The sequence below is a fragment of the Ascaphus truei genome, chromosome 11 (assembly GCF_040206685.1).
Source record: "Ascaphus truei isolate aAscTru1 chromosome 11, aAscTru1.hap1, whole genome shotgun sequence".
Taxonomy (NCBI): Eukaryota; Metazoa; Chordata; class Amphibia; order Anura; family Ascaphidae; genus Ascaphus; species Ascaphus truei.
The window spans coordinates 22,250,485-22,267,847 of NC_134493.1; the positions used below are offsets into that span (position 1 = coordinate 22,250,485).

A 17,363-nucleotide genomic window follows, 5' to 3' on the forward strand; every position below is an offset into this window, starting at 1 on the left:
GGTCTGACTTTTGAGGAAAATCTATCCAAATTAGGGTTGTTCACATTAGAAAAGACGTGTCTAAGAGGGGATAGGATAACGAGTATTTACAAAAATATTAAACATCAATACAAGTAATATTCAAGAGATATTTGCATTCCAAGGACAGTTCAAATGTCACAGGGTCACCCCTTGACAACTGAGGACACCATAGGCACAATAGATTGTACAAACGACATGGGGAGATCCCTTAAGATTGGAGTAAAGCAGGTTTCACCTGCAGCAAACTGTAAGTTACATAGTTACATAGTAGATGAGGTTGAAAAAAGACGTACGTCCATCAAGTTCAACCTATGCAAAATTTAGACAACAGATACTTTATCCTATATCTATACTCCCTTATTGATCCAGAGGAAGGCAAACAAAAAACCTCAGTGTCATATCATCCAATGATATCCCATAAGGGGAAAAATAAATTCCTTCCTGACTCCAAGAATTGGCAATCGGATTAATCCCTGGATCAACATTCTTCCCATGTTTACTTATTTGGTATATCCCTGTATACCTATCCTTTCTAAAAAGATATCCAAACTTTTTTTGAACAAATCTATTGTATCTGCCATCACAGTCTCCATGGGTAATGAATTCCACGTTTTCATTGCCCTTACTGTAAAATACTCTTTCCTTTGTTGCTGGTGAAATCTCCTTTTCTCCAAACTTAAGGCATGCCCCTGAGTCCTTTGTACTGCCCTTGTGATGAATAGTTCATTTGAAAGCTCCCTGTACTGTTCGCGAATATATTTGTATTATAGTTATCATATCCCCTCTTAGACACCTCTTTTCTAATGTAAATATATCTAATTTAGCTAGCCTCTCCTCATAAATTAGATTGTCAATCCCCTTTATTAATTTGGTGGTGCTTCTCTGCACTCTCTCTAGTTCATAATGTATTTTCTAAGGAGTGGTGCCCAAAATTGTATTCAATATTCAAGGTTTGGTCTTACTAGTGCTTTGTAAAGGGGCATAATTATGTTTACTTCCCTTTCATCCATTGCCCGTTTAATGCAAGATAATATAGTGTTTGCTTTTGCAGCTACTGCATGACTTTGGAAACTATTGCTCAGCCTGCTGTCTACAAGCATTCCTAAATCCTTCTCCATCAAGGATTCCCCCAATGTATCCCCATTTAATTTGTAAGAAGACTGTTTATTCTTGCTTCCCAAATGCATAACCTTACTTTTATCTGTATTAAATCTCATCTGCCATTTACCTACCCAAGTTTCCAGTTTCTCCAAGTCCTTCTGGAGAGTAATTACATCCTGCTCTGATTCTACTACCTTACACCATTTAGTATCACCAGCAAGGAAGGAGACTTTTCTCTCAATGCCAACCTCAAGGTAATTAATAAACAAGTTAAAAAGCAGTGGTCCCAGTACCGATCTCTTAGGTACTCCACTCACGACCTTAGCCCAACCTGAAAAAGTTCCATTTATGACAACCCTCTGTTGTCTGTCCTTCAACCACTTTTCAATCCAGGTGAATATATTTTTACTGAGTCCAATTTGGTTTATTTTGTACTCCAATCTCTTGTGTGGAACCGTAACAAAAGACTTTGCAAAATCTAAGTAGACCACATCAACTGCATTACCCTGGTCTAAATTCCTACTTACCTCTCAAAGAAACAAATAAGGTTAGTTTGGCATGATCTATCCTTCTTAAATCCATGCTGACTATTACTAATAATTTTGATTTCCATTACTTATTCCTGAATATTATCCCGTATTAAACCTTCAAGTAGTTTCCCAACTATTGAAGTCAGGCTTACAGGTCTATAATTCCCTGGTTGTGATCTAGCTCCTTTTTTAAATATAGGCACCACATCTGCTTTTTGCGCCAATCTTGTGGAACTGAGGGCAGTTAAAATGTTGAATTTACTACTGATGGAGACTGTGATGGCAGATACAATAGATAACTTTAACAAAATGTTATAGACATCTTTTTGTAAAGCAACTATATAAAGGGATATTCCAAATAAATTAAACATAGAAAGGCTATTAATCCAGGAAGAAAATCTGATTGCAATTACTGGAGTCAGCAATTCATTTATTATTTCCCCTTATGAGACATAATTGGCTTAGTCGACAAAATCTAACATAGGTTGAACTTGACGGACATATGTATTTTTTTCAAACTCATTTACTAATGTAACCATGTAACTAGGTAAATTGTAAGATTTTATATGGCTCTTTTAAATTAATGATCTGTAGGGAGCCTTGTGATTTACAGTAGCACTGCTTAGTAAATATTTTTTTTATCTTAAGCCAAACATGATGATAAATTAAAGTACACATTTCTATCTGTGACCTTAATATAATTGATATATAATTTTGATATAATTTATCTATTTATTCTCAAACTACATAAATGAGTGACATTGTATACCTCCAAATATATTAACATAAAATCTAAATAATTAAAATTGCTAAATAACATAAACATTCTAAATGATCTTGTCTTAATATTCAATCTAACAATCTACTAAGTCTTGCAAATAATGTGTTTTGTTCAATAACACAGATATAATGCAAGAACAACACAAAAACTAATGGCTTTAAGTTCTATTCATAAGTCATTTTTTAATTATTACATTCCCCAATGTCCATTAATGAAACAAAAAAACTGATTATATTTCTTGTAAATGAACTAAGACAAAAATACATTTAAATATACTACAATCTATGAATGTAAATGGGAACATTTAAAAACAAATGGCATTTGGATGGTTCAATGGACATACTGTACAGTATTTATTAGACTGGAGAGAGCCAATACATGTTGACCCTTTTTCATACAGTATTAGCAAAGTGAGAGAACTAAATGCAAAAGTCAAGAACAAGAAATATAATATATTGTAAAACTGGAGTTGATTTCTGTTGCTAGTATATCCATATCAGTTACATAGTTAGTAGATACCGCAATACTGCTGATCAAGCTTATTCTTAGAGGGCTACTATACCAACAGGTCAAGATTTCTCTAACTAGCACATACTGTACTGTACTAATTAGTTTGTCAAGCACTAGTTATCGCTATGACAAGTTGCTTATCTACTGTACAGTATGTATTGCCCTGCAAATCTGGCATGTATGCAGGTCTTGAGGACTCAATTAGATTGAACCTGCCATACATACAAATTCTAGATCTAAAATGCTAATACTGAAAAGCAAAGGGATTCTTTAACTGTTTGAAATAACTAGAGATATGTGTATAATTTAATATTTACAGCAAATCGAAATGGAAACCAGGTTACTTTATTCAGTAAAATGAAACAGTACTATTATTACGTTATTATAATCAATTAAATATATATATATATATTTGTATGTATGGCAGGTTCTATCTATCTATCTATCTATCTATCTATCTATCTATCTATCTATCTATCTATCTATCTATCTATCTATCTATCTATCTATCTATCTATCTATACACACAGTGTGTGTGTGTGTGTGTGTGTGTGTGTGTGTGTGTGTGTGTGTGTGTGTGTGTGTGTGTGTGTGTGTGTGTGTGTGTGTGTGTGTGTGTGTGTGTGTGTGTGTGTGTGTGTGTGTGTGTGTGTGTGTGTGTGTGTGAGATATGTGTGGGCATGTAAATAGAGAACGAGAGCCATTGTACTGATATCTAAATGGAAAACAGGTTACTTTATTCAGTAAAATGAAACAGTACTATTATTACGCTATTATAATCAATTAAATATATATATATATGTATGTATTTGTATGTATTGCAGGTTCTATCTATCTATCTATCTATCTATCTATCTATCTATCTATCTATCTATCTATCTATCTATCTATCTATCTATCTATCTATCTTGTATCAATCTATCTATCTTGTATCAATCTATCTATCTTGTATCAATCTATCTATCTTGTATCAATCTATCTATCTTGTATCAATCTATCTATCTATCTTTCTATCTATCTATCTATCTATCTATCTATCTATCTATCTATCTATCTATCTATCTATCTATCTATACACACAGTGTGTGTGTGTGTGTGTGTGTGTGTGTGTGTGTGTGTGTGTGTGTGTGTGTGTGTGTGTGTGTGTGTGTGTGTGTGTGTGTGTGTGTGTGTGTGTGTGTGTGTGTGTGTGTGTGTGTGTGTGTGTTGTGTGTGTGTGTATGTAAATAGAGAACGAGAGCCATTGTACTGATATCTAAATCTAAATTTTAATAATATAGGGTATTAAGTACAGATTGTTTTCCATACGGTTCCTTTATTAGGAAAATAAAATGTGAAAATTAACAAATTAAAATAATAACTTTAGTAAAAAATGTATTTTAATGAGTTTAGAATACACTAACATGCTACAGTACTTATCACTAACACTCATATGGACTACGGCTAATACCTTAATTAAGGCAGAAAAACTGTGTGTATTTTCACTTGTTTATGTTGCTTATGTCTCACTATACTCGCTACTTAATAAAGTATAATAATCATTAGAGATCATTGCTGACAAATCATGCCAGTAATTGGTAGCAAATGTTAATGGATATTGTTGTTAAGTGAATACACCCCTTAAATGCAACTACACATTGTGAATATACAGTATGGCGTTTATGTCGGAACAATGTGAAGCCAAAATAAATTTATCTTTTAAATTCAAAAAGTTGTTCTATATTCATTGATTTAGATTTGTATTGAACATTTATGTTTTTTACTAGAACAGACATTATGACCCCTATTCAAAATATTGTGAAGAGTCATCTTCACTATGCTTTTTAGTCCAATTCCCTTGACTGAAACTCATCGATTCCCCAGCACAGGAAAGACGTTTTCACGGTCCTCAGGAAAAGTTCATTGCAATTCAATTGCATTGGGGATATGGCTTTTTAGTGGAGCTAAACTCTTCCCCAGCCCGGGGAAGATGGCTTCACAGCATAACGACCAGGGACCCAAATGATTAATGGGTGGAGGATGTTATGCCTTTTAAATACTATTTCAGTTTAATTACAAGGTTTTTTTAAAATGTAAATCTTACCTTTCCCTTTTGCTAAGTTCCTGTTATATCCTACTGGACTAAAGTACTCAAATATAAAAACAGCCACGGCGGACACAATGAGAAGCATCACAAACATCATCACCCAGACAGAAGCACTAAACGGTTCTGCAGCAAAGTGGGAACAGAAAAGAAAACAGACACAATTCATTAACCTCACAGCTTAAAAGGAAATGTACAGCTACATCTTTGGTATTTTTCTTAAAAGACAAAAAACATTGAAGAAGGTCCCTAAATAGCGCACTCTATAGTAACGCCCCAACTTTTTTTTAGTCCCTCAGCCATCCACAGGCCCCTATTTTATATGCCGAGGAAGACGGCTGCACAAAATATTCTATTGGGGCCATAGAATGTTTAAATTGCAGATTGAATCCTGATACATATACAGTATTCAGCATTGTATTAATATTGTACTAATATTAGTAGAAACATTTTTTTTCCTTATAGAGTTTCATTTAGAATATTTTTGTTTATTATTTTTGTGGTGTTGGTGGTGGGGGCGAGATGCTTTGCTCTATTTACAATATACAGTATATATAAATTAATGTCCGTCACCTTCCCAATTTAGATTTAAAAAATGCATTAAGTTGAATGCAATCAAAAATTGAATCTGGTCACATGAAAATTTCACAAATTTCTCTTTTTAAGTTTTGGGGATTTTGGGGGTCGACTCACAAACTTTGTGTTTTGTTTGCAAAATTAAAAAGAGATATTTGTGAAATGTCCATGTGACCTGATTCAATTTGAGTGCAATTGACAATGCATTTTTTTATTTAAATTGGGATGGTGACGGGCTTCCATCTTGTTAAACTGCACCACATGCTCAAGTAAGTTAATAACACACAGTGAGTCCCACTTGTACATATATATATATATATAAGAGGATAACTCTCGAAAGCTTGTCCTATGACATAAATTGTTAGTCCAATAAAAACTGCAGGTCTGCAACCCTGTCTTTCACCATTATCGCCCAGCACACAACACTTCCACTGCAGCAAGGGATTCTGGGAAATGACATGCAAATGAGCACACAGTGCCACCTTGCAGACCTGTCTAAGACATGCAAATGAATATACAGGAATATTTACAGTTGCTTTATGCTTTACTGTGGAGGGTTTTTGTCACTTTTTTTACCCACCATAACCTTAATAAGTGTGGTGATTACCGACTCTTATCTCATTTGAGCAAATGCCAGCAACCAACCTCACACTGATGATACCCATCAAGGTTGAAACATGTCTGTGAGTGGGTTTACTGGCTTTGCATCTCCCAAGCCCTTGTTTAAAAGCTGTGTCTAAAGCAGCATGCATTGGCTAAGGGTTGCTCATGTAATGTGAGCTTGAGATAAAAGGTGGCACTGTGTGCTCATTTGCATGTCATTTCCCAGAATCCCTTGCTGCAGTGGAAGTGTTGTGTGCTGGGCGAAAATGGTGAAAGACAGGGTTGCAGACCTGTCTAAGACATGCAAATGAATATACAGGAATATTTACAGTTGCTATATATATATATATATATATATATATATATATATATATATATATATATATATATATATATATATATATATATATATTTATATATAACCACAGGTTCATGAGTAACTAACATGTTGTTTACGTACTCCATACAATTAAAGACTTTTATCAATTTGTTCTTACAATCGTTATTGTGGCTGTTTGTATCCTACTACTACTACTACTACTTTATTCAGGTTGTGAGTCCAAAAGGGTCACCGAACTATCCCTGAATGCATTTCTGATTGTTTACTTATTTATCCCAGACTTGGCTATAAAAGCTTTTTAATATACTTTAGCAGGTTATAGATCTATGAAGTGAAGGTAAAGGTTTATTGGAATATATGTCTTAAACGCTAAATGTATTTTTCAATGTTTCACATCATTCTACCGAAACCAGGCTTTATAGAAACACAATGAGCAATATTTTAGAAGTTTTCCTCCTTACTCATTTTTAGTTAGAACAAAATTCAGGGTGCCCAATGCTACATCAAATTGACAAAACATATATGGTAATAAGTACAAAGTACAAATTTGATGTAGCATTGGGCACCCCTGTCTTTTGTTGTATTCATTTGCCACGCCCAGTAGCACTCTTTTTTGACATAAATATATATTCATGATGTGGTGGGTGTAGGAGTTTGAGTTAGCTGGGAATGTGTGTTAATCATTTTTAGTTATGCCTATTATTAATATGTATTAATGGGTATTAATGCAGTATTTAGTTGTGAGATACTTCTGACCATGGCCTGCTATCAACACAGTTACTGTTGTGTCATTGAAGAAACAAATTTACAAGGTACGGTATTTACAAAAAATGTACTTACCTAAAAAAGCAGACGGAGAAACGGTGCCATTGCTACGTGATACCATAACACTAATTCCAGTTTCAACAAATGGAACTGAAAAATCAACAACCTCCGAACGCTCTTCATTGATTGTGAGTGAACCCACTGCCATAACTGCTCGTTTATATACCACCTAGTCCATTGATAAAAAAAGAGCGGGAAGAAAAAGCACAGAATTGTAAGGTACCGTCCTCACTTCTCAAACAATTAAAACTTATGTTGACAAGTTTTTACTAAAGAGCTCTTTTACCTAACAGAACTTACTTCACCAATCATTCCATTCCATACATTCTTGATTTTTTTGCCATGCTTCCCATTGCTTACGAGGTAAAGGTCATATGTGAATTTCACAGTCTTTGAAAGCTTCTTCAGAATATCAATGCAGAATCCTTTGCAGCATTTTTTCACGTATGTTCCTTCCGTTGTTGAGTTACTGCAACACACAGAAATACTGTACATACCTAAACCTTAATTAAAATTTTAAATCATTTAATAAACAACGTATGATCTTTCAATACATCATTTCAACTGATGTACAATACATAGGCATACTCAAACCTGTAAATATGTGTTTACATTGTCTTAACGTGTCAAGCACACTTTGTTTCAGAGAAAGAGAAGTGCTAGAACAAGATGAAATTTTTCGGGAGGTGGGAGCCTCAGGGGAATGGTGAGGAAGGTGTTTACAGAAAGGGTGGTGGCTCAGTGACATTTCATGGTCAGTTGGTGGAAGAAGGTAATATAGTAAGGGAATTCCAAAAAGCTTGAGATAGATACTGTATTAGGTTATCTTAAATATGAAATAAAGGAAAACATCAAATAGGGAATAGATAAGAAAATGGGAAGACTAGGTGGGACAAGTGGCTCTTATCTTCTGGTAAAATATGTTCCAACGGCATATCACATCATATCAATAATTAATGTGGCATTAGAGAAAAGTACTTACTTTATGCGGATGTACTTTCGACACGGCACAGTGTTTCTTACACATGTTCCTGTATGATAGTCCACATTCTCAACAATGACAAATGGAGCCTCCTCCAAGGTCACAATGCTTAGATGATTGTAATCAGGATCACTGTCTGCGAAAGAACTAAACCTGGGCCACACAGGATGCTTTAGGTTTAGGCTCTTGTTTTCCCATTTTCCCACCTGTAATTTCAAAGTATCTGTTAATAATGAGTTTGAAGGAACCTTTCATTTTTTACATTTGTAATTGTTTTGCTACATATGGGGACAGTTGCACCATGCATTATCTCCTGGTAAAACACTTGATAAATAAACAAATCTTGAAGATCAAGGTTCCAAAGTCAGCATCGTCATATGTGCCCAAAAAGTGGGAGTCATTAGTTAAACACCAATATTTTTTGGGGGGGGAAGGGGAGGGAATTTCCAAATGAGACTCTAAAGGACAAAAAAAAAATGTTATGGATTATGAATAGTAAAATGTAGAGGATTTTCTTAATTTGCCTCGCATGGAGTTAATCGGGCATATTCTAGTAGTGCCAAAGTTTTCATTGCCAAACCATGCAGTTTGTCATGTTCAGAAGTAGCAGAATGAACTGAGAAAAAAATTCTTTATTGCAAACACAATGTTCTAAACTGTGTCTATAGAAAGTTAGAAACCACCAGGTCTAACAGCCAAACTGCCCGGATTGTACGTGCTTTAGAAGCAGAATGACCCGGGGTGGTGCTGACTCCATCCCCAGTCTGACTTATGGGTTTTGCTCTCTCAGCTAAACCCATATTTCAGACTTTGGATGTAACTCCCAATACTAATCTTGGCCGTCCTAGGGGAGTTGAGCTTTATTCTACAAACTGATCGGATTGGCAGAGTCTGCGTGGAACCGCATCTAAAAAAAGCCTTTTAGACAGAATAGCAAAGCATGCCAAACCGATCGGAAAGGGCTCTTTAGAAGCTGAATGACACACTTTAGAGCTACTAGAATAGGCCCTGATATCTATTTGAATTTGAAGCTCACTCACTTTGGGAAAAATTGAAACATTTTGCTCTACACATAATTTTTTTTCCAAAACTGCCCTAGTGCACCTATTGCCCTAGTGTGAAGAGAATAATAAGGATACTGTAGGCTCACATGTCTTATTTTACCTGTTAATTTGGTATCCATAGATATTACTTACTACAGTATGTAAGATTGTACTATTTCCATTTTAACCACATAGACATGTTTTCTGTCTATCCTATTTATCTTTTTAATTTGTTTAATGCATTGTTTTTTCCACTCATGATTGGAGATCATTATATACATCCAATTTCAGCAAAATGGTGCTTTGTCCTGCTCAGGTTCACATCACAATCTCATTCTCTGGTGCTCTTTTACAGTAACTCTGAAAATGACTGCCTGCCTGTACCATATAACACGCATATAACATAATCATTAAGTCCATAATATTCCCCAGAGTCTAGTGAAGTTCAGGTTTGACTTTTTTTTTTCTTCGCTCAAACACCAATCATGAAATTCCACTGTGCGCACTTATTGGACAAATAAAAATAAAACAGACTTTACCAACTCTGCTAATAAAGCAATAAAAAGCTGAGAGGTGCAATATTTTTTAACAAAGGGGTCTCCTGTGATATTGCATTTCTCTGAAGTTGTTACATCATGTCAATGGCACCGCAATCATTTTATACTCTAAAGTGCACAGTACACATTATTTGTCTACTTTAAATCAATAGGTACCATTTAAAACTGCTGTGTTTTTAAAATATTGTGAAACGGTTGAAGTTGTAGTAAAATGCTTACATGTTGCATTTGTTAAATATAAAAGACTAATGGTTTCATTGTCAGATAAGTTAGTGCGCTGAAGGGGATTTTGAAGTGCAGGTATATGTCAATTGCCAATACATACTGATGTAGCTAACCTGTCTTTGGTGCTCCTGCCAACCAAAGACACGTGACCGCAGTGGCCAAGGCACCGGAGGATTAATGCTTCATGGGTCCCATTCAGAAGCATGAACCCCCAGCAGCGCAAACATGGCAGATACTGTCTCCGGCACCACAGATGTTCACTTTTTCGGCCGAGCCACCAGAGACCGAAAGTCTAGCTACATCTATATGTATGTATGTATGTATGTATGTATGTATGTATGTATGTATGTGTGTATGTATGTATGTATGAGAGAGAGAGACTTATTTACCTGCGGTAATAGGAACAGTAAGTGTAATGCCTCAGCAACCCACGAATGAATTTGTCTGTGTTTTTTCTCTTTGCCTCTTGGGCTGGGTCGAGCTATTTTTTCCGGATCTAATAGCAGGTTGAAGTCCCCTGCCAAAATAGTGTAGCCCTTCGACATTCTGCCAAGGGTGCCAAAAAAGGAGGTAAAGAATTTTGGGTCGTATTCACAGGGAGCGTAGATCATAGCAATTGTTAAATATTAGACCTGGACCGTGCCAACCAGGATTAGAAACCTTCCATCCCTATCTCTCTTAACTCGCTCAATCACTAACGGGAATCTATTGTGGAGCAAGATTGCTACTCCCCGCTTCTTGACATTGAGGATAGATACCACTGTCTATACTGTTTATCAAAGTATTTCGGATAATTGGATGTGCTAAAATACGTCTCCTGTAAGAGGATGACATCAGCTTTCTTCTTCCTATAATCTAAGAATGGCAACCATCAGCTTGCACGGTGTAACGCGTAGCTCACCACAAACGAAGCGCGACCGCGGTGCTGAGGTAGTGAATTGGTTAACACCGACCCACAGCCACGCGGGCGCGCCTAGGATGTAGAGTAGTCGTTCAGGCCAGCCCTAGGATACATGAGAGTGCGGAACGGAGAGTAACCTGGGAGCTGCCTTCTGCCTAAGATACCAGGTCGTATATCACTGAGCTGAGTCTGCAGCAGTGAATAGCAGACTTTCACACTGTACTGCAGAGCTGGTTTGCTGCCTGACTGACAAACACTGTTGATGATTTGTCTCCGCTTTGGGAGCTTGTATGTCGGGACTCCATATGGGGGGAATCTGAGACAATATATTGGGTTCTTCTAAGGGAGATCCACAATACATTCCCTGACTAAGGAGGCAGTGATTATGTATCTCAGAGACTTAGGGATTCTGGCAGAACACAGATCCTAACTACTGGTGCAGTACAGCACAATTTCCACTGAGATAGGACACAAGTGCTAGCAGTTTACACACACAGGTTAACGTGCTTGAGGTCTTTTCCATGACTATGTTATGCATACACCGCTTGTAGCATGCTAGAGTGTTTGCACGATAGGAGGGTTTATGCAGTAGTCTGACATGGTATACCAATAAGCATTTGCGTCTGTTAGCTGTGTGCTGACTATACAAGGTCAGATTTCCCACTCCACTCTCTGCACCCACCCCCTTTTTCTTTTAATAATATGTATTTGTCTTTGCATAATTGTATATTAAATGATTTTATTGTGTATCACTAAATGGTGTATGGGTTTTTACCCAGGGATTGAAATTCTCCTAACCATTTATTAGTATAGGTGAGTGCAAATAGGAATTCTTTTGGTTTTTTTCTCCTTTAACCCTTCCCTGCCTCCATACATGTGTCTTTTTCCCGTATGCACCTCCTATCTATATGTATATATTTTATGTACATTTGGTGAGCAGCAATACTCTCTGTCTCAGAATACAGCCCTAGGATACAGCCTGATTGGAGATGGTGCGGAACCGATCGCGCGTCGACCCGCAACCGTCACAGAGGTCAGGGGGCGGAACCAGAGGTGCGCATCACTCTCGCGTCGTATCTGTCCATCACTGGAGCAGGGGCGGGACTTAGAACGTGCATCAGCGGGGAGGCTGGACGAACGCACTTGTCGTGCATCAGAGCGGGGGGCAGCGATAGGATCCGCAGATGGGGGCTTAGACCGCGCAAGATCCGCGCACACGTGTAGTGGGACCACGAGAGCGCACATCCTGATTGTCCATCACGGTGGGCGTGTTGAGGTGAGGAGACGGTCTGCGACCGCCAGGATGGTGAATCCTCACACACGGGTTATTCAGGCCTTTCACATTGCGTGATATGATTGTTATAGGCATGTGAATGTGGGTGTAAGGTGAGTAATAAAGAAGCAAGAACCCACTATATGCACTCAATACCCCCTGATGTATGATGTGAAAATTAAAAATAATTTTTAATGCTATACTAATTAAAATAATGGGTGTTAAAATTCAACAAATGACACGCATATATGATACCCTATGATGAATATATATGATATTCCGGGTAACTAAGTAAAGCGACAATTTGAGGTTAATTGGATCACACTGTCCCAGGGAGCCGGTGTACAGTAACCCCTATAAGTGGTTAATTAGGTGTACGCTGGTATCAGTGAGGGGCTGTTCAATACCTGTCTCAGGTGTCAGACAGGTCCCAGATGGTGAAGGTGAAATGTGAAATGGATCATAATATGCTAGGTACAGACAAAAAGATCAGTATTTCAAACCAGTGTGTGCTCACTTTGCAAATCATGAATCCATAAATGGAAAGTATAGACTCTCTCTACAATCCAACATATAGCCACCTAACAGCAACTGGTTAAATCCTGAATAGTAAAGGAGTGGGCTGTTAAACACAGAACACAATGTGCAGAGGCTCATAGACTCCTATAGGCAGTGTGGTTGTCAGTATACCTGTGCACATATTCATGAATGTGCGTCCACTGTCAGGAGTGCTAATGCCACTATAAAGCTGTGTATGGTGGAAAGAAACCTATCTAGTATGCAGAGAAAGGTTTCATGGTGGATACATGTAGTCACCTAACAGCAGCTAATTAGCTCCAAAATAGTAAAGGAGTGGGCTATTAAACACAGAACACAATGTGCAGAGGCTCAAAGACTCCTATAGGCAGTGTGGTTATTAGTATACCTGTGCACATATAAATGAATGTGCTTCCACTGTCAGGAGTGCTAATGCCCCTATAAAGCTGTGTATGGTGAAAAGAAACCTGTCTAATGTGCAGGAAAAGGTTCCTTGGTGGGTACTGAGTGAGAAAGAGACACTGTTATAATACAGCCACAAAGCAGCACTGAACACACTGTTAGTAAACTGCTAAATGAGCATATGGTATACAGATCCAGTGAAGGTAAATCAGTCACATATGTACCATATAAATTCACATATAAATCACCTGTGTACTAGCTGATGAATACATAGAGCTAATACCACTCATAAATGCAAACGCCGTGGCTAATATACCCCTAGAAACGGTGTGGCTGTTGGTATGCCAATGCACATATTAATGAATGTGCTACCACCGTTAGGAGCGCTGGTTACACTAATGCAACAAAATAACAAGGAAAATCAAGCAGCCCTCGCCTCACCATGCATCATTGAGTCACCACAAAGACTCCTGCCCAACATTGAAGAGAGTACACGTTAGCCGTCTGGCAGCTGTTTGCTCTGCAACTCAATAATGCTACCACGTGAGTACTGATGGCGCGCGTGCACGTGACAGATGCAGACACGCGTGTTTCGCAGCTAGAAACGCTTTCTCAAGGCTATAAGTGTGAGGGGGAATGTGGGTGTAAGTCTGCTTACCTCTATTGCCTCTACATTAGGACCGCACAGGAGCCTCCGCGACCATCGCAGACCTCTAATTTTTATCTTGACGGTCAAGACAGACTGGGAGGGGGAGGGGGGACCAAACGTACAGAAAGGATGGAAAAACAGAAAAACTCTACCTGAGTCAATGGTGGCCACAAGTGACCTAGACTTGTCTGCCCTTGGGAAAAAAATTCCCCCCTAAGCCCCAACATAGTAAGGCCCAGGGTACCAGACGTTGAGGACGTCTGGCATCCCAAGGAACTTTATTGGTGTTAAGGGTATTCCTAGCCCCAGCACCGAGGGAGTGGGAAATGGAGGCAGCCCAAGCATGGCAGCTCTTGTTCCAAACCCACCCATGTGTCTAAAATATTTTATTGCATCTAAACCAACAATAAATGCATATACTGTCATACAAACTATAATCATAACCAAAATGTTAAGAACTCTTCTTCAGTGTGAACATTGTCCAGGGTTGTTAGCGCCATGTCCTCAGGGTTAATCCTTTCTGACAACTACTCTAACTACTCTAAGGTATCTCCGCTTCTTGACCCTTATCTCCCTACTCTAAGCCTTAACTATTTTAACCTCACCCCGGTATATATACTGAGGTATGTAGCCTGAGCGTATCCTGTGGACCTTACCTCCCTTGCATGACACAGAGGCCCTCTAACTTATCCCATAATTTATTCCCTGTCCAGTTATCCACATAACCCCGTTGCAAGTGGACCACTTAATGAATTAACCTAACTAATAAAGTACCATGGCCGTGTCCCCAGCCAATATTTCCTTGATCTCTCACCCCCCACCCCCCACAGTGGTATTAGCCTTCTATTTTTCATTTGTATTTCCCATTTTTCCATGAAATGATCAACAAGAGAGGAGATTGGCAAATATCTTTCTTCTCCTAGTTTCCCATGGCTGTAGATTGCGTTCTCATATCTCTCATCTTAGAGGGCCTTACTTTCCTCCCTCTCTACTCTGATTACCTCCATCTCTAGTTTGCCCCCCTTTTACAGTCTTTGGAGTCCGTGAGCTATTCTTGTATTGTTCTCCCCAGGCCTAACCACTCACTGGCCGGATCCTTTAGTGAACATGTTGCCCCCAGTGTCTCTACTTTGATTGTAACTCAGGGGCCAACTTTCTTTTGTGCCCCATCAACCAGGCACAGGGCTCCATCGGCTTCTTCATTCCCTCCACTGCCTCTCTCCAGGCTCCGTTATGAGCTGCCATGTTGGGACAACTGCTGGCACCACTAAGTCGCCGCCATTGCTCGTCGCCACATGGTACCCGCCTCAGGCCACCGATCCTTTCTGTGTCCGCATCGCCGACCCCCGAACTCCAGATAGACTTTGGTCTTTTGCTGACATTCCTTTTCCAAATCCCCAGCGGCAATAATAACCTTATCCCGCTCTCCTCGATCCCGGGCAGGTCCTCCACGTGCATCCCTAACTCAGCATGCTCAACAACTCTATCATTCAGAATACCCAGACCGAAGTCCAGGGCAGGGATAATCCTTCCAGGTACACTGTGGGGAAGTGGTGGTACCGCTTTAAAAGTTAATTGTTTGGCCAGAAACCACAAACGTGTCTCCTCTAGGCCTTAATTGGTTGCCATTTCACTCCAACCACAAGCCGAGTGCCTCACTTCCCACCAGGACGCCTCCGGAGACGGATCTTCAACTTGGGGAGTGAAATTAGATTTGATCCCCACTTTCTTCAGAAACTCTTCCCCTTCATCAAGTGATCTCATAGCTACATCCGGCCACTTTTGATAACCAGCAGACTGAAAGTGAATTTCCAGCGATAACGAACACCATTTTCCCTAAGGATTTTGGTCACAGGCTGCAGCTTGCATCTCCTATCTAGAGTGTTTGGGCACAGGTCCTGAAAAACCTGCAGATTAATTTCTTCGAAGATATTAGTGGGGGAATTACGGGTTATCAGACACAGAGCTTCCTTTATTTTATAATAGTGGAAGCGTATAATAATGTCTCTGGGGGTCTCCTCCATCTGTGGCTGAGCTCTGAGGGCCCTATGCCAGCAATCCATGTGAATCTCTGCTTCAGTCTTGTCTGGCAAAACTGAGGTTAGCCATCTGGAAATAAAGTCCTCTATGTCGGTTATCGCCTCAGGGATCCCACTTATTCTTATGTTGTTTCATCTGTCTCGATTTTCAGCATCTTCCTGCTTATCGATGAAGCCAGCCAGCTGTGCTTAAGGTAAGCGGTAGTTTTTTCATTCTTCCTCACCGCTTTCACTGTGGCATCCATTTTCCTTTCCAGTTCAAAAGTCCTATCACCAATAAGATTGATGTCTTTCCTTATCTCTTGGAGCTCTGATTGTAACAGTGATTTTAAAGTCACTAAACAGGGACTTTAGGTTACTCTTAAGGTCACTCCGTGTGGCCAATTCCCTGTCCCCACTGTCGTTTCTTTCGCGCTGCAACTCCATTTCAGAATCAGAGCCATAACTAGCTCTCTGTGCAGGGACCCTTCCCGCTCTGGTCATGTCTGAATTAGCAAAGTATTTCTTCAAAGCCATATAAGTTTTCCTCTTTTGGGTTCTTGATGTCATCCTGAGGCTATTGAGTCCTGTATTTTGTATGATCATTTTTATTGTTGAGTTTAAGCGTTATTAGGCGCCTCGTTTTTAAAAAAAATCTGTTCCTATGCCTTTTAAACGACAAGCTGGCCAGGTATATGTCATGTTACAGGTGAATCTTCCTTATTTGTTTTCTGTTTCAATTTTTATGGAAACGATCAGTACAACCTGGGCACAATTAAACAAAAAGTATTTATTTAACTCACAATACCAACGTTTCTCCAAACTCAGACCTTCCTCAGGGCGAGGGTACAAGTGACCTGCAAAGGCCTAAATGCACTAAGCTCCATTAAGTCAGGGAACATAATATGGGTTTACCGAAAACAGGATCGGACTTTATGTTCCCTGACATAACCCCTTTAGAGCCTTAATGATGTACAGTACAGTGTAAGTCCAAAAAAGTGCCACCCCACAGGCCCTTATAACGTACACCATAGGGCATTGCACCTTGCTAAGTTTTTACTCTCTATACACAATCAGAACGACGATCCGATTACATTCTTCACTGCACCAATGGTCAGAACTACTATATATAAATAGGCTATACGATTGATGTTCATGCTGTGCATATTGGCTGTATATATTATATACTGTAGGCATGTGAAGTATTATCATATACTACTCACCACTTTAATCAAGGGGTGCATAGGATGTTTAAATCCTTTATATTATAATATCATCCACGTGATTTATTATCCTCTTTGTATTGTATTGTATGTCTTTATTTATATAGCGCCATTAAAGTACGTAGCGCTTCACAGTAGTAATACATGTGGTAATCAAATAAATAACAGATAATATAAATAACA

At 38.8% G+C, this 17,363-nt stretch overlaps 1 protein-coding gene across 3 annotated transcripts in view; it reads right to left on the reverse strand.

The window, feature by feature from the left end:
- GRIN2A (glutamate ionotropic receptor NMDA type subunit 2A) overlaps window positions 1-17,363 on the reverse strand; it is a 1,360,048-nt gene that overhangs the window by 99,623 nt on the left and 1,243,062 nt on the right. For all 3 annotated transcript variants that reach the window (XM_075565333.1, XM_075565332.1, XM_075565334.1), the window contains 4 exons: window positions 8,353-8,558; window positions 7,671-7,839; window positions 7,386-7,539; window positions 5,027-5,152 (listed from right to left, as the gene is read on the reverse strand). In XM_075565333.1, the coding sequence (XP_075421448.1) occupies window positions 5,027-5,152; window positions 7,386-7,539; window positions 7,671-7,839; window positions 8,353-8,558 (655 nt within the window). The remainder of the gene's footprint in view (window positions 1-5,026; window positions 5,153-7,385; window positions 7,540-7,670; window positions 7,840-8,352; window positions 8,559-17,363) is intronic.